At 46.8% G+C, this 20,661-nt stretch overlaps 1 protein-coding gene, 1 non-coding gene and 2 pseudogenes across 3 annotated transcripts in view; 1 reads left to right on the forward strand and 3 right to left on the reverse strand.

Moving 5' to 3' along the window:
- Window positions 1-271: 271 nt before the first annotated feature.
- LOC128598426 (zinc finger protein 235-like) lies at window positions 272-6,159 on the reverse strand (annotated as a pseudogene).
- Window positions 1,896-1,999, reverse strand: LOC128560545 (U6 spliceosomal RNA). Its single transcript, XR_008373041.1, has one exon. It is a non-coding gene; the product is annotated as a U6 spliceosomal RNA (small nuclear RNA).
- UBE3C (ubiquitin protein ligase E3C) overlaps window positions 6,134-20,661 on the forward strand; it is a 129,816-nt gene continuing 115,288 nt past the window's right edge. The window contains exon 1 of one of the 2 annotated variants that reach the window (XM_053608439.1): window positions 6,134-6,518. In XM_053608439.1, the coding sequence (XP_053464414.1) occupies window positions 6,453-6,518 (66 nt within the window). In that variant the 5' untranslated portion in view covers window positions 6,134-6,452. The remainder of the gene's footprint in view (window positions 6,519-20,661) is intronic. The other variant, XM_053608440.1, reaches the window with a different exon arrangement.
- On the reverse strand, window positions 11,849-12,249 carry LOC128598159 (ATP synthase subunit g, mitochondrial-like; annotated as a pseudogene).

Genomic DNA, 20,661 nt, shown 5'->3' on the forward strand with positions numbered 1-20,661 from the left:
GTTTTGAGACAGAGTCTCATTATGTCACCCTCTGTAGAGTGCTGTAGCATCACAGCTCACAGCAACCTCAAACTCCTGTGCTTAAGAGATTCTCTTGCCTCCAGCTCCCAAGTAGCTGGGACTACAGGCGCCCACCACAATGCCAGGCTATTTTTTGTTGCAGTTTGGCCAGGGCCAGGTTCGAACCAGCCACCCTCAGTATATGGAGCCGGCACCCTACTTACTGAGCCACGGGAGCCACCTACATAATTTGTTTTTCATCTGAGTCTGTTCACAGATAATTCTGTGTCTCATTCAGATATATTTTACTCCAAGAATTCTGAACTTTCTCAGTTAGAAATTCTTAATTTTCAGTGATATTGGAATGATCTCCTGTAAGGTTCATGAGACGAGTGTCATCTACGGAAGTCTGAATAGATTCTCCTGCTCTCACTTGACAGGGGAATCATTGCTTGAGGAACTGAGAACTCTTTCCTTGAATATTTATCATGGAGTCTTGACTTCTGGTTAATCTACTCACAACATGTCTCTTGATTTGCTAGCATGAAAGCTCTCCTGGTGAAAGGCATTTTAATCCTCCTTCTTGAAGAGTCTCCATCTCATTTTGATTCCTGCCGCATGAATGTCTACCCATTTGAGTTTGAATCTCCTTCATCCAAAGCTTTTCCTCTCTCTCCAATTGGAATATCATATCAGGTCTGAAGGATTGATGTTTGAGACCAGGTTCCTGAAGTTCTCCAGCGTGACTTCTCGGTACAGCTTTCTGTGGGCAATGTCCAACAGCCCCAGCTCCTCCTCAGTGAAGGCCACAGCTACGTCCTTGAATGTCACTGCCTCCTGGAACTTGGTAATTTTTCTCCTCTTCCTTCTGGGAAAAGGCAGAGTTCTGGGAAGGCGAAATGCCCCAGGAGCAATCCTGGATCTGACCTTGCCTTCTTGGAGTGGAAGTGCCTCCATCTCTCACTTAAATTTTTTTTAAATATTTTTTCAGCATTCTAAGATGGACAAAATAATTGCACTTTTTTAGAGATACGTACTGAGATGATTAGGGATGAAATTATGTCTGGAATCTGGTTCAAAATAGTGGAGGCAAGTTGATAATGGGTGAGATACACATTCCACAAGATCAGATGAACCTTGAAGTGAGGTGTCTGGTGATGGGAACTGAGTATACTAGTCTCTCTGTTTTGTTTGGTTTGAATTTTTCTATTAAAATAGTATTTAGGATGGCCAGTCAGTAACTCACACATATAGTTCCAGCTCCTTGGGAGGCTGAGAAAGGAGGATGACTAGAGGCCAGGAGTTCAAGGCTGCAGGGAGTTATAACCAGGCCACCGAGTTACAGCCTGGGAGACAGAGCAAGACCCTGTCTCAAGCATTGTTGAAATCTTTGAAAATATTTCAGAAGGAATCATGTTAAATACAAATAAGTGACCTTTTTGACAAGCCAGTTTTTCCTGCAGAGGGGACAGATCACTAGTTCTTCAGTGGAGTACAGAGTGAAGCTGTATGCTCACACAGAGGGCTGCCCAATGAAAACGTCAGAATTAGCACAGAGTCATCCATGCTGGGGCAGCACATGGCATTAGACCCAGGGAAGGGGTGGCTTAGCCAACGAGAACCTTCGAAAGAGACCCAGCAGATACATGCCAACGTACCTCAGCTACGAGCAGAGCTGATGTTGGAGGGTGAGGGTTGGTGTGAGAGTGAAAATAAGTTTGCTGGCTCCTCTCCTGGGCCCAGACCTTGGAAAAGTTTATTCAAAGCAAAACCTAAGAATTCAGATTAGACACACTTACTGATATTATTTTTAATCTGTGCTATTCTGATAAGTAAAAAAAGAAAAAAAGATTTTTTTTCTTTATTTCAGGTTAATGTGAGGGTATAAATAACTAAAAGAAATGGAACGCTTCATGAATTTGTGTGTTATCCTTGCACAGGGGCCGTGCTAATCTTCTCTATCGTTCCAATTTAGTGTATGTGCTGCTGAAGTGAGCACAGGTGTATCTTTTTAATTGACAATGTCCATAAAATGTCAACATTGGTAAACTTTGGACATTTCTGATGAATCGAGGATTTGAGACATATTAGAGTGGCTGTGTATATATTACCTATAACACTGCACACTAGTCAGTGGCTTCCAAAATTCTTGGATCCTGATTTACAAGTTCATGTACATGTGCATATACACACATCATGGTTTACTATTACCACATACCAGGGCTGAGTAAGGTAATAACAACAGAACTGTGTTCCTCATAGTTCTGGAGGCTGGGGAATCCAAGACCAAGAGACCAGGAGATCTGGTGTCTGTGGGGGTCTCTGCATCACACAGGGTGAGATCTGGTGTCCGTGGGGGTCTCTCTGTCACACAGGGTGAGATCTGGTGTCCGTGGGGAACTCTGTGTCACACAGGGTGAGATCTGGTGTCCGTGAGGGGCTCTCTGTCACAGGGGTGAGATCTGGTGTCCGAAGAGAACTCTGTGTCACACAGGGTGAAATCTGGTGTCCCTGGGGGTCTCTGTGTCACACAGGGTGAGATCTGGTGTCCGTGGGGGGTCTCTGTGTCACACAGGGTGAGATCCGGTGTCCGTGGGGGTCTCTGCATCACACAGGGTGAGATCCAGTGTCCTTGGAGGGTCTCTGTGTCACACAGGGTGAGATCCGGTGTCCACGAGGGGCTCTGTGTCACACAGGGTGAGATCCGGTGTCCGTGTGGGGCTCTGTGTCACACAGGGTGAGATCTGGTGTCCGTGAGGGGCTCTCTGTCACAGCGGTGAGATCTGGTGTCCGAGGAGAACTCTGTGTCACACAGGGTGAGATCTGGTGTCCCTGGGGGTCTCTGTGTCACACAGGGTGAGATCTGGTGTCCGTGGGGGTCTCTGTGTCACACAGGGTGAGATCTGGTGTCCATGGGGGGTCTCTGTGTCACACAGGGTGAAATCCGGTGTCCATGAGGGGCTCTGTGTCACACAGGGTGAGATCTGGTGTCCGTGGGGTCTCTGTGTCACACAGGGTGAGATCTGGTGTCCGTGGGGGTCTCTGCGTCACACAGGGTGAGATCCAGTGTCCATGGAGGGTCTCTGTGTCACACAGGGTGAGATCCGGTGTCCACGAGGAGCTCTGTGTCACACAGGGTGAGATCTGGTGTCGGTGAGGGGCTCTGTGTCACAAAGGGTGAGATCTGGTGTCCGCGGGGGTCTCTGTGTCACACAGGGTGAGACCTGGTGTCCATGAGGGGCTCTGTGTCACAAAGGGTAAGATATGGTGTCTGTGGGGGACTCTGTGTCACACAGGGTGAGATCTGGTGTCCGTGGGGGGCTCTATGTCACACGGGGTGAGATCTGGTGTCCGTGGGGGTCTCTGTGTCACAAAGGGTGAGATCTGGTGTCCCTGGGGGTCTCTCTGTCACACAGGGTGAGATCTGGTGTCCGTGGGGGGCTCTGTGTCATACAGGGTGAGATCCGGTGTCCGTGGGGGGCTCTGTGTCACAAAGGGTGAGATCTGGTGTCCGTGGGAGGCTCTGTGTCCCACAGGGTAAGTTCTGGTGTCTGTGGGGGGTTCTGTGTCACACAGGGTGAGATCTGGTGTCTGTGGGGGGCTCTGTGTCATACTGGGTGAGTTTTGGTGTGGTGAGGGGCTCACTGTCATACAGGGTGAGTTTTGGTGTCTGCTACGGGCTCTGTGTCATACAGTGTTTGTTCTGGGATCTGCGACAGGCTCTGTGTCATACTGGGTGAGTTTTGGTGTGGTGAGGGGCTCATTGTCATACAGGGTGAGATCTGGTATCCGTGAAGGGCTCTGTGTCACACAGGGTGAGTTCTGGTGTCTGCTACAGGCTCTGTGACATACAGGTTTATTCTGGGGTCTGTGACAGGCTCTGTGTCATACTGGGTGAGTTTTGGTGTGGTGAGGGGCTCACTGTCATACAGGGTGAGTTTTGGTGTCTGCTACAGGCTCTGTGTCATACAGGGTTTGTTCTGGGGTCTGTAACAGGCTCTGTGTCATACAGGCTGTCTTCTTGCTGTGTCCTCACCTGGCAGAAGGGCCAAGGAGACTGCCTTAGGCCTATTTTATGAGGACCCTGATCCTGTTCATGATGTAAGACCTTTGAAGGGCTCTGCCTCTTAATACAATGAGGTTGGGGATTCAGTTTCTACCTGTGAACTTTGGGAAAACACCAAGATTCTGAAAACAGCAATGTTTGTGTCTATCTGTTTGTCCATCCACTCATTTACATTTATATATAAGCCAGGATATTTCAGAGTGCATGCTGAGATCCATGTGAAATGCAGTAGGTGGTTTGAAACTGTTTTTGTAAAAAATAGGACTGGCACAGTGGCTTACTTCTGTCATCCCAGCATCTTGGGAGGTCAAATTGAGAGTATTGCTTGGAGACAGGTGTTTGAGGCTGCAATCCCACCACTTCACTCCAGCCTGAGCCCCAAAGCATAAAACTCGTTTCTAAAGAAAAAAGAAAACAGAAAGAAGTAGACAGTGGAAAAAATAGTGCATCTCACATAGTTATGATAAATATTTGTTTTTAAATTTTGGTTTTCCACATTTAAAAACGGGCAAAGGGCCTGAATTTTTCCAAAAGTATATACAAATGCCCAACAGCTATATGAAAAGGTGCTCAGTATCATCAGTCTCCAAGGAATGCAAATCAAAACCACAGTGAGATACCATCTCAGTGTTCACCTCACATCTGCTAGGAGAGCTGTTACCTAAAAGCAAGAGGTGACAAGTGCTGTTGAGGGCGTGGAGAAAAGGGAGCTTTGCACACTGTTATTGGGAATGCGAATAGTGTAGTCATTGTGAACAACAATGAAAAATGGAGACATAGAATCAGAACTGCTGGTTATATATCTAAAGGAAATGAAATCAGCTGCTCCTATGGTTATTGCAACATTATTCACAATAGCCAATCTATGAAACAAGTCCAGTGATGCCTAAATAGATAAATCATGGCATATACATACAATGGTACAGTATTTAGCTTTAAAAAAGAAAATTCTGTCCTTTCCTACAACAATATGGACGAACCTAGAAGACATGTTAAGTGAAATCAGACACAGAGGAAAAAAAAACACCATATGTTCTCACACGTGGAATCTAATAAAAATAAAACCCTACTAGAAACACAGTGTAAAGTGGTAGTTACCCAGGCTGGAGGGTGGAGGACGTGGGGAGATGTGACTCAGAAGTACAAACTTGCAGTTATGTGGGATGAATAAGCCAGAGACCCAAAAGTCACCAGGAGGACTGTAGTTAATATTATAATACATACTGTGCTGTACATTAGAATTTTGCTGAAAGTAGATTTTAGGTGTTCTTACCACATAGGAAAAAAGAGGGTAATCATTTCATGACGTGTGTATCAAAACATCATGTCGTATACTTTAAAAATGCACAATTTAAAAAGAATTTTTAAAATTGGTTTCAATTGTATGAGATATACCTACATCTCATGTGTGAGAGAGCATGTGTTTACGTGAGATATATTTAAATACGTAGTTGTGGATATGACATACATATTTATGTACAGATGATTCCTAACTTACGATGACTTAGTTTAGGACTTTTTGAGTTTGTGATGGGCTTATAGGGTATTAATCGCATTTTTGACTTGCAATATTTTCATCTTATGGTGGTTTTATCAGGATGCAACCCCGTAGCAGATTGAGGAACATCTATACTTAGTACATACGTATAAGCGTGTATATGCATAGCTCGTATGTATGTGCACGTATGCATTGCGTATGAGACACACGTGTACGTGGGTTGTGCGTGGGCTTGATATTTACGGATATGTATGCTGTGCCTTAGACGAACATGTGCATGTATGTGTGATACGGTAAATACGTATATGTGACGCGACACATGTAACACGCAGACTCTAAATACACGAGCTACGCCAGACTAGTCCTTCCAGGCTGCGCCCGACGTGAGCGCTTCCCAGAGAAGCGCCCAGAGGCCCCGGACCCGCCTTCTCCGCCGCCCCGCCCCGCCCCCAGGGGCCCAGGCTCCGCCTCAGGTTCCTGCGCGCCCTCCGGGGCCGCGCACGCTGGCGAGGCCGCCGGGAGAAGCGTCCCGCCGTCGCCGGCGAGAGCGCGCGCGCTCGCGGGACCGCGCACGGCAGCTGCGGCCGGCCGCCATCTTCCCTCCCGAGGCGGCTGCTCCCGGAGCGGGCGTAGGGTACGCGGCCCGCCGGGCGCTCCAGGCCGCGGCCGCAGCAGCGGGAGGCGTGGATGAGGAGCGGCGAGGTAGGGCCGCCCCTCCGTTGTCGCCGCCCCTGCGCCCCGGGCAGGGCCGGGAGGGCAGAGCGCGGCGCGGGTACGGTCGCCTCCGGCCGCCGCCTGGTCGCGCTGCTCCTGGCCGGGCGGGCTCCGAGAGCCGACACCCCGCCCGGCTGCTCGGCCGGGCGCTCCCCGATGGGATAAGCTGTAAAGATGTTCAGCTTTGAAGGGGACTTCAAGACGCGGCCCAAGGTGTCCCTCGGCGGCGCGAGTCGGAAGGTGAGCTCCGCCCGTGCGCTCGGGGCCTCCCGCGGTGGCGGTGGCGGTGGCGGTGGCGGTGGCGGCCTGGGGTCCGGCCCGGGTGGGGTCCGGAGCGTCGTGGGCGGCGCGGGCGGCGCGGGAGCGGCCCCGGGAGGGCTGAGCCGGCCTCGGCGCGGTGGCGTCCCCGGCAACGGCGTCCCGCTGCCCGCGGGGTCTGGCCGAGGGGCCGCGCCGAGGGCCGGCTCCGGGGGGCGCGTTCGCTGCTCGGCCCCGGGCGACCCTGTGAGCGCCGCCGGCGGAGTCGCTGCCGGGGGAGCCGCCGGGCGCGCTTCTGGGGGCGCGATCCCCGAACTGGAGGCGGAGGCCTGGTAATCAGTCACGTGTGGAGCCGAGGCCCGGGAAGTCTCTCCAGCCTTCCGGAAACACGGCGGGACCAGCCGGCCCTTCTCCGCGTGGTGAAGGACGGCGGATGCGCTGTCGTCCCGGCTCCGGGACCGCTCTGTCCCTGGTGACCGCCTCTGTTGGCTCGGGAGTCGCTGCACAGCGGAGCCTCGGTGCGTGGCGCTGCTGCAGCTGCCCGACTTGCACCCCTGGGATCAGATTGGAAGTGAAATGTGATCCCCACACTTGGAGTCCTTGAGATGTTTGATAGAATTTGACTGGCTGCCTGTTCACTGAGTGCTTTCTGGAATGCCCTCCAGAGTGCTCTGCTGGCCTCTCTTGCCTCCACATTAGCGTGTCTTGTACACTGCGTGTAACCCTGAGAGGACGCTGACATTTATGCAGGAGGACACTCTGTGCCCTGGGGGTGTGCGCGGTGGTCTCTGAGGATGGAGGCTGAGAAGCTGGGGGTGGGTGGGAGAGAGGCGGCCGTTCCTTTTCCAGCTCCGAGGCTTGGGTGAAGGTGAAGGGTTTGGAGGGATTGTGCGGCAGGAGTCAAGGCTGGTTGAAATTCCGTATGAGACCCAAGCATCTCTGCAGTTGGAACAGTCTTTAGAGAGCCTTGGGGGCATAGCTCCTGGTTTCTAAGTTTGGAAGGTGAGATAGAGAGCACTTGAGTGATGGCACATTCACACAGCAAGCTAGTGGCGGGTCGCCCCCTTGGAATTAATGTTCGCCTACGACCTTCTGCCGCAGGAGACCTGAGGTCTCCCGTGGGTGATGGTCCTTTGTAGCCTGGTGACACTTCTTTGCTCTGAGGAAGTGTTATCTATCGGAATCTCAAGAGGAGATCGCATGTTGCTTTTTAGCTGTTCAAAACAATCTGCTCTTAAAAAAAAAACATTGAGGTAGAAACAATGTATAGGATCACAAACATTATGTGTTCTGTCTTGGGTCCTGTCCCCCAGCAGAGGCTTAGGACCATCCTTGTGCCTGTGAAATTGAGGAGGAAGGGAGTGGGGGAAGCTGGGTAGGACAGGGAAAAGGTGTCTTCACCAGCTGGGATGTGGCTGTAGCCCAGGCCCACTGGGAGCATGTCCCTGATGGAGACGAGGGGGCTTTGGCTGCCTGCTGTTCTTGGGTCAGCCTCTCAGGGAGAGTCATCCTCTAGAGGTGGCAGTAAGGAGCTGTTAGTAGCTGACTTGCAGCAGCTGGGGGATGGATGCCCTGGCATGGTAGAGGAATTGGGTGAGGAACCAATAGTAGGTGCCACTTGAGGGATTTTCACATATGGACACAACCATGTGTACCTGGTGCAGCACTCACATCACATCAGAGAAAGAACATTCCCTGCATTCCAGAGGCTCCCTCTCCACACTGTGAGGTAGTTTTCTTGTGTGAATGTCAGAGTGCAGACCTAGGTGGTGCAGCCCACTGTGTGCCTAGGCTGCAGGGCATGGTGTTCGCTCCCAGGCTACAGTCTTGTGTGACTGTTATTCTACTGTGTGCTGTGGGCACTTGTAACACAGTATTTGTCTAAACGGAGAAAAGGTATAGTAAAAAACATGGTAGTATCATCTATGGGATCATGGACTGAAAGGTCATGTCTGGGTGCATGACCCCTCCCCAACAGTGACTAGTCTTTTGACCTTTATTACCATAGATTAGTTTTACGTGTTGTTGAACTTTTTGTAAAAGGAGTCACATGGCCCTTGCCCTTTTTTATGCCCAGCTTCTTTGGCTCAGCAGTCTGTCTCAGAGGCGGGACCCTGTCCACCTTGTTGTGTAGCTTGGCCCTTGGCATAAACAAACGCTACACAGTCTAATTGGGGTTTTTTGGCGTGTGCCTGTTGGTGAACATAATACTCTTATGTACCGGGTCATAAGTTATACATTTGTTCAGCTCTTGTGCCCACTGCCAACGAAACACTTCCCCCAATGAATGTTTTTGGTTTTTATTATTTGTAAAGACTCTGTAGGAACCATGATGCTTTGAAGGAGTTTAAAATCTTATTGGGGAGATAAGACTTAAACAATTAAAAGTTAAATAGTAATAGATAGTAATTACCGCGTTCTAGATTTCCCTTGGGCCTGAATCAGGAAAAGTAGAGTTGGGTTTGAGCTCAGTCCCGAGTATTGATGTCTCTTGGGTAAGTGTAAGAAACAAGACCTTGTAGGGGGCATCTGATCACTGGGAGTCATCAGAGCACACTGATGTCCATTTGTTAGTGTTTCTGAAATCAGAGTACATTTTGACAACGTGATATAGTTTAATTGGCAACCTTTTTCCTTTCTTGTTAGTACACAGATGATTATCTTAGGGCACATTTGATTGTAAGTACAGAAATTCACTGAGCTGAGTGCTGAGGAGCGGTGATCAGCTACAGGTTGTAGGCAAGACAGTATGAAACCACCGGTCTGTGAGAGGCTGGACCAGCCAGGCACCAAGTTACCAGCCCCAGAGCAGCCCCTCTCAGTCCCCCTGGAGCTGTGTGCTCACTCACTGCCTTTCTCTGTCACCTTTGTTCTTGGCTCTGAGACAAGCTTTTCCATTTCACTTGCACATAATCTCAGCTGTATTTTATTTCCTAGTTTTAAGTGTGGAGACAATTTGATTTCAGTTCCAAATTGTCCGGAGAGAAGATCCTGATTGGCCTGGGTCTGAGTCGAGGGGGTTGCAGTCTTCTGGTACAAAGAGAGCAATCTTGATGAGTTTGAGTGGTGGGGAGTAGATTCTTCAAGAGGGGAAAGTGTTGGTGGAACAATCATCTAGGTTCCTGCGGGACAGAGGTGGGATGTCTAACAGGCGGTGGGTTATACACATGTGAAACTCAGGGAAGAATCTGGGCTAGAGATGCACATTTGGGGTTATTAGCAGACAGGTGGCTTAGGACTGAGAATGCAGTCACCTAAGAGAGGGCTTGGAGTTTTTGACAGGGAGGAATTTGTGAGGTACTGCAACATTTAATGTGTGTGTGTTTGTAAATTAGGAAGGGGGGTGGCTGCAGGAAGAGAGTGGTGTCCAGAGAGGTTCAAGGAGGGGTAAGTGGCTGCACAGAGGCAAATGCTTCACTGACAATCCACCCTCAGACAGTATAGTCTGTACGGTTGTTGGAATTGGAAGTTAAGAGTATAGCATAGCACATTGGCTCCGCATCTGTAACTCAGTAGCTAGGTGTGGCCACATACACTGGGGCTGGTGGGTTCGAACCTGGCCTGGGCCTGCTAAAAACAATAAAATAGCCGGGCATTGTGGCTGGTGCCTATAGTCCCAGCAACTTGGGAAGCTGAGGCAAGAGAATCGCTTAAGCCCAAGAGTTTGAGGTTGCTGTGGGTTGTGACGTCATGGCACTCTACTGAGGGTGACATACTAAGACTCTGTCTCAATTAAGAAAAAAAAAGTGTAGCACATTGGTGAGGGAATGGGAAGACAGGTAAAGGGCTGATTTGTTTTGAAAGGGACCAGAAGATTGGGTGACAGTTAATTACCTGGTGACATTGATGTCACTGGTTGGAGGAGCAGCACGTGCAGAGCTGTCTAAACATGGAGGTGCTGTGGTCAGCTACAGGCTGTGACGATGATGCTGGAAGGAGGTGTGCAGAGGGGGTGGGGATGGGTCGTCAGCTGCCAGAGCTGGAGGCCATACCAGGGCATATTCAGGGAGCACTGGAGAGCCATTGGAGGATTTTGAGCAGTGCAGTAACATTAAACAAACTTAGGAGAGCGCAGGGCAGTGTGGTGTTTGATTCCACACATGTAAGCCTGAAGGCAGGGAAACTGAGGGAGAGGCAACTGAGGGCCTGAAGTAAGGAGCCAGGAACCCATCTGGAGGGGATGGGTGCAGGAGGTGTTGAGGAGGCCGGACTCAGTAAGCTGCACTTAGTGATAGGGCTGGGAATGGGGGAGAAGTAAAGAGATAGGGTCACGTCAGGGGTCCTCTGGGCTCAGGGAGTGTGCCAAGGCCGTCGGAAGTTCTGATCTGGAGCCCAGGTGGGGATTGGGAGGGGCAGTCCATCAGTGGTTTGGCAGTTGGGCTTGTGGGATGAGAGGAAATGGTCAAGGGCAAGTGTCTGCCTGAGAAGATGTTTGGGCTCAGGACAAAATTATGAGGGACATGCAAAAGACTGATGTCATGTGGTGATGTGGTGAGTGGGTTGTGGGTTGAAGCATGTTCATCATACTGTGGGTATTCTGAGAGGGGTGTGAGCAGAGGCAGAGTGTGGAAAGCAGGGCTGGGCTCCTTAGGGGAGCAGCAATACTACCACACCCATTCTAAGGTTTGTTGAATTGACCACAGGACATTTGTGCTGTAGATTATCTCCAAAGTTGAGGGCTAAATTGTTTCTAACATTAAAATTGTGTTTGATTTATTTATTTTTGTGAGATTCATCCATGGTGTTGTGCAAGTTTGTTCATTCTTGTTGTGTAGTATTCTAGGTGAAAAAATAAACACATCGTTTACTTACTCTTTTGGTGATGGAAATGGAGGTTGTTTCCAGTCTTTGGCGATTACAAAAAGTATTGTCATGAGCGTCCTTGCACCTGTCTTTTAGGGAATATACGTGGGTAATTCTGTTGAGTACACATCTGGGGGTAGAACTGCTCAGGCAGAGGGTACGGGTATATTAATTCTATGAAATATCGCCAAACATTGCTCCAAAGTAATTGTTCTATTTTACATACCCACAGCAGTGTATGAATTGTATTTGTCCTACATCCTTATTAATATTTGCTATTGGCAGCTCTTTTCATTTCAGTCGTCCTTGGAGATGACTATGGCATTACAGGTGGTTTTAGTTTTCCCTTCCTGATGACCAATGAAGCTGAGCACCTTTTTATATGCTTACTTGCCATTTGGATGTTGTCTTTTATAAAGAGCTTGTTCAAGTCTTTTCCCAATTTTTCTGTTGGGTTGTCTGCTTTTTTTTTTTTTTTTTGACACATTTTATTCAGGTAACAATCTGATCACACATGGTCGTCTCATATAAGTCAAATGTAATCAGATGTTAAAGCTTGGCCTTCAAAGATTATAGCCAATGATGCCACGCTTGCCTATGATCTTGCTGACATAAAACCACATTCACACCTCAGTGGCCACCAAACCATTTAGCACAGCTTCCTTAACTGTGAGCTGTTTGAAGCTACCAGTTTGAGCACTACTGACTATTTTTTTCAGGCTCTGAAAAGCTCTAGGGATCTTAGCAGGGGTTGGAGGAACCAGCTCAACCTTGGCGTAGTACCAAAATTTGGCCCAACCGAGGCTTCGAATAAGTCACAGGCAGCATTCATCAGCACCGGGGCCTTCTCTGCAAGGTTGCGGACAAATTGAGCCATGGTGCTAGGATGGAAAGACAGTCGTCCCGAACAGCTGGCATCTTTTTTTTTTTTTTTTATTGTTGGGAAATTTGTGTTTTATTTATAACAGCTCTTACACATGTTCATGGTATGAACTTTATGTGAAGTGCACGTGTTCATCCTTTATTTTTAGACATTTAGGTTCATTTAGGTTCTGTTCTATTGTCTACAGTGTGGTAGCCAACAATTATAATCATTTTTTAGGATAAATTGCAGAAAATCAAATTGCCTGGTCAACGTGTGCACATTGTTAAGGCTTTTGATACACTTTGTTCTTTGGGGAAAAAAATGTATCAGTTCCCTATCTGCACAGTTAAGGGCATCTTTGTCTCATTGTCAGGGGTTAAGTTGCAGTGAGAGCTTCAGGGGACGTTTTCCAAGGATATTTTTGTTTCCCTCCTTGCTTGTCACAGTTAGATACACGCTGTACTCAGAATTTGTTCTCCTGCCGGATGTGTTACTTGTAGCTGCTCAGTTACAGTTGACTTGTGTGAGGCAGAGGTGGTGTCAGTGTCCCCAGGAGAAAGAGGCCCAGAGTGCAAGTGAGGTAGCAAACCCCACAGATGTGCAGTGTTTGAGCCGGTCCTGTTTATCCCCCCCCCCATCCCGATGGGGGCAGCTTCCAGGGTGTCTGGGGATGTTCACACATCCTGCACCCATCCCCTGCTTTACTTGGGTGTGCATGTAACCAGGACCTGGAGGACCACAGGTGATTCTTTCTGGACAAAATTTCCTTATAATGCAGTTTTAACACTAAAATTGTAAACGAAATGTTAGTAAACAGTAGTGTGTTGGCAAGCAGCACATTTCCTCTCACATCCTTCTGTGAAACCCTTTTACTGCCAAAGATGAATTGTCAAAAGTTAATGGTTTCTTGAAAAACTGTTTAACTCTGCAACCACCTGTTTGTGACTTAGTTCCCATCTTTTCTGGGCTTCTCTTTATCACATCTTGTAATGTGAAAGTCATAATTCTTGATAATGAGAAAGCCAAACTAGATTATCTTCTTTGCTCTAAAAGCAAGAAGATAATATTATATTTTATAATTTCCAATCTCCAGTTGGTGGTCTTTAAAAGTTAATTTTTTACCTAAAGAAAGTGGTAAGTCAGACCTTCTAAAGGACATACAGTGAACTCTTTCCTCTCACGGAGACTATAATTTCCCACTGTTAACAATTCCTCATCCTTTCAGAACAAGTCTGGACATAAATAAGGAGCTCTCCCTTGTTTTAAAAATAAAATACAAGAACATATTCTTCACCTACGCACTGTATTTCTTAGTGATTCTGTATTATCTTTATATGTTATTTTTCATGAATATATAATATTTCATTGCAGGATTTGTATTTGTTGTAATCACTTTTCTTTTTTTTTTTTTTGTAGAGACAGAGCCTCACTGTACCGCCCTCGGATAGAGTGCCGTGGCGTCACATGGCTCACAGCAACCTCTAACTCTTGGGCTTACGCGATTCTCTTGCCTCAGCCTCCCCAGCAGCTGGGACTACAGGCGCCCGCCACAACGCCCGGCTATTTTTTGTTGTTGTTGCAGTTTGGCTGGGGCTGGGTTTGAACCCGCCACCCTCGGCATATGGGGCCGGCGCCCTACTCACTGAGCCACAGGCGCCGCCCAATCACTTTTCTATTAATAGATTCATATAGATTGTTTCCAAGGTTTTACTGTTTTTTTCTCTTTGTTGTTGCAGTTTTGCCAGGGCTGGGTTTGAACCCACCACCCTCAGTATATGAGGCCAGCACCCTACTGAGGCACAGGCACCGCCCATGGGTTTTACTGTTTAAATGGTGCTATATTTACTGCACAGTTCTGGTATAAGAAAAGGAAGTCTTTTGAAATGTATTGTGATAGGATTTAAACGACCGCATTTTGCTTCGGATGTTTGATTGTTATCATTTCTCTAGTCAAGTGAAGCAGTGGGAGTGAAGAAGGACAAGGAAATCTGCAGCTGGCTGTGCCCAGTTACATTCACTGTTAAGATGAGCTCTTCTGATTATAAAGTAGTATTCATAATAGAAAATTTGGATATGGTAAGATATGTGCCAGTAATAACTGTAGGTTCAATTCCTGAAAGTGAAATGGCTGGGTCAAAGGCTATGTACATTTTAAATTTTAATAGGTATTTCCAAATTGCCCTCAAGGTAGTATCCATTTGTGAAAAGTGGTAGTTGTCCTACATCTTTACCTGCATGATGTGTTACCTGACTGTTTATGTTTGCCAAGTAGAAAGGTAAGAGCCTTATTATGTTGTGGTTTTTTGTTTTAGTTTTAGCTTTCTTCTGTGTCACCCAGGCTAAGGGCAGTGGCCGGATCATCGCTTGCTGCAACCACCAGTTCCTCTGCTTGAATGATCTTCCCACCTCCTCCTCCTAAGTAGGTGGAACTACAGGCACACATCACCACGCCTGGCTAATTTTTAGAATTTTTAAATTTTTTTTTTTTTTGTAGAGACAGAGTCTCACCTTATCGCCCTTGGTAGAGTGCCGTGGCATCACACAGCTCACAGCAACCTCTGAATCCTTGGGCTTAGGCAATTCTCTTGACTCAGCCTCCCGAGTAGCTGGGACTACAGGCGCCCGCCACAACACCTGGCTATTTTTTTTTGTTGTTGCAGTTTGGCCGGGGCTGGGTTTGAACTCGCCACCCTTGGCATATGGGGCCGGCGCCCTACCCGCTGAGCCACAGGCGCTGCCCAGAATTTTTAAATTTTTTAATTATTTTTTTGAGACAGAGTCTCATTGTGTTGCCCTTGGTAGAATGCCGTGGCGTAACAGCTCACAGCAACCTCCAACTCTTGGGCTTAAGCAATTCTTTGGCCTCAGGCTCCCGAGTAGCTGGGACTACAGGCGCCTGCCACAATGCCCAGCTATTTTTTGTTGCAATTGTCATTGTTGTTTAGCTGGCCTGGGCAGGGTTCCATCCCGCCAGCCTAGGTGTTTGTGACTGGTGCCGTAACCACTCTGCTATGGGCGCCGAGCCAATTTTTAGAATTTTTTATAGAGACAAGGTCTCATTAAGTTGCCCAGGCTGGCCTCAAACTCCTGGCCTCAAGTGATTATCTTGCCTTGTTATTTCAAAATGCTCGTATTATAGATATGAACCATAGTTCCTGGCCTTTTTTATTATTATTGAGTGCATTTACAAATAATTGTTATGATGTTACAGATGTTCTGTCTGGTCACTTGTCTTTAACCTTGGTTATATTTTTCTGTGTAAAAAGTTGTTTTTTTTTTTTTTGTAGAGACAGAGTCTCACTTTATGGCCCTCTGTAGAGTGCTGTGGCCTCACACAGCTCACAGCAACCTCCAACTCCTGGGCTTAAGCAATTCTCTTGCCTCAGCCTCCCGAGCAGCTGGGACTACAGGCGCCTGCCACAACGCCCAGCTATTTTTTGGTTGCAGTTTGGCCGGGGCCGGGTTTGAACCCGCCACCCTCGGTATATGGGGCCGGCGCCTTACCGACTGAGCCACAGGTGCTGCCCCTGTGTAAAAAGTTTTAATTCGTACCCAGATTTATCACTGAAGAAAGAATTCAGTAGCTGTAGTTTGGGAATAAATGCATAGCATTTTTATATGCAGTCTGTATTGCTGGGGTGGGTTCCTGTGTGCTGAATTGCTTTGTGCACTCTTGTAGGATTATTTATTTTTAGCAGCATGGTGAAATTTCACTTTCAGAAGTTGACAGTTATTTCCTGGTGTGAACCACAAGTAGGTATTCATAATTGTGATTTAGGCTTAGGCCCAGACCTGATGTGGGTTAGAGGTTAAAAAAAGTCTGAAGGTGAAGAGTATCTTACAAACAAAGATACCACTTATAATTAGGATTGTTGTGTGTCTCCGTGTAGAACAATTATGTTCATGACTCAATGGAGTAGGCTTTTAGTTTGTAAACTTGCTGACTGCAAAGAAAAATCAAACAAATGTGAAGATTCTTGAAATTTGTTTTGTATAGACTGAATGAACCTGTCCCCTTATGTGCCAAATTACACCATGAAACATTCACTTGGACTTTATTGTGAAACCATAGGTGTACTGCTTACAACCTCTGCTCAATTTGGGGGACAAACAGGAAAGAAGTCCAAACAGCCTGAGATTCTAGTCACAGAGAGGGGGCAGGGGAGAGGGGGTTGAAATGCAGATGTGGAGAGCACGGCCTTGATGTGTATGCAAGGGCAGGAGCTGCTCAAGGTGATGGTTAAAATGATGTTTAGTGATAAAGCGCATGCAATGCTGGGCAAGATTCCCTTGTCTAATATTTAGTTCTTTGTCCATTTATCGATGGGGACAAATACGTAGAGCAGCTGTTCTCCCTCTGAAGACAAAGTTGGTTCTGTTCACTGCAGGTTGATGAGCCACTGATGGTGTGAACTCAACAACTCCCCTGCTGTTGGTCAGCCCTGATCTGAATAGACAATTTTTTTTTTTTTTTTTTTTTGTAGAGACATAGAGTCTCACTGTACCTCAGGTAGAGTGCCGTGGCATCACACGGCTCACAGCAACCTCTAACTCTTGGGCTTACGCGATTCTCTTGCCTCAGCCTCCCGAGCAGCTGGGACTACAGGCGCCCGCCACAACACCCGGCTATTTTTTTGTTGCAGATTGGCCGGGGCTGGGTTTGAACCCGCCACCCTCGGCATATGGGGCCGGCGCCCTGCTCACTGAGCCACAGGCGCCGCCCTAGACAATTTTTTTTAAACTCCTAAATTAGAGGAATTCCATTACAACCTGTTGATGACTTCATGACAAACAGTGGCATATACCCCAAGTGTGATGTAATGGGAAAAGCTGAGATGGTGTGTTGGTTTAATACAGGATTTGTTCCAGTGTGCTGTAGCGCAGAAACTTGACCCCAAACAAAACTTCCCTTTTGGATACAAAAGGCAGCCCTGACAATCTTAGTTAGGGGTGGCGGTTTCAAACCTGGCCCCAGCCAGCTAAAACAGAATGACAACTGCAACAGAAAAAAGCCAGACGTTGTGGTTGGTGCCTGTAGTCCCAGCTCCTCAGGAGGCTAAGGCAAGAGAATCGCTTAAGCCCAAGAGTTGGAAGTTGCTGCGAGCTGTGACTCTATAGCACTCTACAGAGGGCGACAAAATAAGACTGTCTCAAAAAAAAAAAAGAATTCTCTCCAACTGCGTGCCAAGTCCTCACTCCTGTTAAAGTCAGGTGACCCTTGCTTTAGCCTCAGGAAGTCTTGGGTGGCAGTTACCAGCACCCACTTCTCTCTCACGTTGAAAGCCCTCAGCAGAATGTCTCTTGACTCTTACTTCAAGAAGAGTATCTGTCTATATTCTCTTTATCTTCAGGGGAGAAATAAAAGAATATCCAGTCTTTGTGGAGTGAAACTTTCACCAAGGGATGCATATGTTCATTGTGAGGAAAGGGATTATGAAAAACTTGGAACAGTTATGTTTAATGTCATTTACAAGGTTAAGAACAAAAGTTTCCAGGAATGGGCTAGGCGCCTGTGGCTCAAGCTGCTAAGGTGCCAGCCACATAACACCTGAGCTGGTGGGTTCGAATCCAGCCTGGGCCCACCAAACAACAATGACGGCTGCAACCAAAAAAAAAAAAAATAGCTGGGCATTGTGGCGGACGCCTGTAGTCCCAGCTACTTGGGAGGCGGAGGCAGGAGAATCACTTGAGTGCGAGAATCACTTGAGCACAGGACATGGAGGTTGCTGTGAGCTGTGATGCCAGGGCACTCTACCCAGGGTGACAGTTTGAGGCTCTGTCTCAAAAAAAAAAAAAAAAAATTTCCAGGAGTGTTTTCCTGAACTGGTTCTTAGTGATGAATGGGTAAAGACCACCTCCTCTCACCCATTTTTATTACTATGCAAATATTACTAAATAAAAAGAGACATTTAAGAGCTCAAACCCCAGTGGCTTCTTGAAAGAAAATTTTGTTGAACCCAAATGATAAATTGGTTAGGAATTCCTTTTCAGAATCCAGTTGGGTTGCTCAGAGAAATATCATTTGCCTGCCTAATAATTATTAGAGTTCTAATTATTAGAACCCTAATTATTAGAGTTCTCTAATAATAAATGTGTCAGTTAGAGTTCTGTGTTGATTAATATCAAAGTAAAAGGACAGGCTCGGTGCCTGTGGCTCAAGCGGCTAAGGCGCCAGCCACATACACCTGAGCTAGCAGGTTCGAATCCAGCCTGGGCCCACCAAACAGTGATGACAGCTGCAACCAAAAAAAATAGCCTGGCGGGCACCCGTAGTCCCAGCTACTTGGGAGGCAGGCTCACTTGAGCCCAGGAATTGGAGGTTGCTGTGAACTGTGATGCCACGACACTCTACCAAGCATGACAGCTTGAGGCTCTGTTTCAAAGAAGAAAAAAAAAAAAAAGACAAAATTGTCTAATAAAGTCTCATCTTTTTAAAGTAACCAATATAGCACCTCATATGCCTTTATTGTGATTGTAAGCAGTTTCTTTTGCTTTGAGGAACTTAGTTTCTGATGGGGCTTTTCTTAAATGAATTTATAAGATATTTATGCAATTCAGTTTTTTTTCCCAAGGATTATTTATTTATTTATTTATTGTTTTTGGCCAGGGCCAGGTTTGAACCCACCACCCCCGGTATATGGGGCCAGTGCCCTACTCATTTGAGCCACAGGCGCCGCCCGCAATTCAGATTATTAACTAACTTAAGATGTAAGAATGTGCTTTTTATTGTGTTTATTTTTGTTTGTTTTATTTGTTTGTTTTGAGGCAGAGTCTGACTTGGTCACTCTTGGTAGAGTGCTGTGGCATCTTAGCTCACAGCAACCTCAAACTCTTGGGTTCAAGTGATTCTCTTGCCCCAGCCTTCCAGGTAGCTGGAACTGCAGGTGCCCGCCACAGCAGCTATTTTTTAGAGACAGGATCTCCCTCTTGCTCAGGTTGATCTCAAACTTGTGAGCTCAGGCAATGTACTCCCCTCAGCCACCTCGCCTGTCTATTGTGTTTAATTTTAGAAATGCCATCTACTTATAACAAGTGATACTGTCTTTTCATCTTTCTGTTTAGTGATAGGATTTCCCCTGAAATATATTTTAAGTAAAAAGGGTCTTTTAATAGTTATATCGTATCCTTGTATTGTTATCAGGTTCATGATTTCCTTATGTTTTGTTACCGGAGATGTTTACTTTATCTCTTGGTTGTGTCTTCGGGGTTTTTTCCCACTATAAATTTGCTGTCTTTACCATGATAGTGGAGAAGTGTCTTGAGGGAGATGTGTGGAGTCCAGGCACAGATTGGCCCCTTGATTGCAGGGTGCACCAGTAGATCTTATCTGCAGCATTGATTACCCTGGTGTTAGTGACTCTGTTTTGCACTTTCCTTCGCATTTTTTAACTAGATTCTGTGAGGAAGAGATTTTTCTTTTCCCTTGTCCGTTTATTTACTCAATTATTTATATAGGCATGGAGTCATAGATCTATGTATTATCCTATGGGTTAGACTCTTAATACTGTCATTATTGCGTATCCTTACTGTAATTTTTAGCAAATACTGTAAAAGCCTAAATTGAGGGATAGACTCAGGACATGAGAGACAAGGCACCTGCCTTGTCAGATCAGAGAAGATGAGGAAGAACAGTGTCAGTATGGGAGCCTGGCTCAGACTGAGAACAGATAAAGGTCATGAGTAGAAGAATTGGTGAACTTCACTAAGCCCACAGTTAGTAATACATGGTACCGGTGTTAATTTCCTGTTGATAATCTTACATATCTTATATAACATGGTTATATAGAGGAAGAGTGAGTAAATGAGTAAGAAAGACAGAAGGGGGCGGTGCCTGTGGCTCAGTGAGTAGGGCGCCGGCCCCATATGCCGAGGGTGATGGGTTCAAACTCAGCCCCGGCCAAACTGCAACAACAACAACAACAAAAAAATAGCCGGGTGTTGTGGTGGGCGCCTGTAGTCCCAGCTACTTGAGAGGCTGAGGGAAAAGGATGACTTATGTCCAAGAGTTTGAGGTTGCTGTGAGCTATGATGATGACACTCTAGCCTGAGTGACAGAGAGTCTGTCTCAACAAAAAAAGATTAAAATTTATTTTTCTAATGATTTCATATGCAGTGTCTTGGACCTTTAATTTTATATTACATAATAAATTAACAGAAATGAAATATTCATGCATTAAAGACTGGAATAGTTTTGGTTTCGGTTTTTTCTCTTAAGTGATAGGATCTCACTGTTACTCAGGCTGGTCTCCGACTCCTCCTGGCCTCAGGTGCTTCTCCTACCCCAGCCTCTGGCCTGAGCCACTGTGTCAAGACAAGACTGGAACAATTTTAAATTTTTTTATTTTTTTGTTGTTGCAGTTTGGCCAGGGCCGGGTTTGAACCCGCCACCCTCGGTATATGGGGGCCAGCGCCCTACCCACTGAGCCACAGGTGCCACCCTTTAGGTTTTTTTCCCTT

The sequence above is a fragment of the Nycticebus coucang genome, chromosome 11, assembly GCF_027406575.1.
Source record: "Nycticebus coucang isolate mNycCou1 chromosome 11, mNycCou1.pri, whole genome shotgun sequence".
Lineage (NCBI taxonomy): Eukaryota > Metazoa > Chordata > Mammalia > Primates > Lorisidae > Nycticebus > Nycticebus coucang.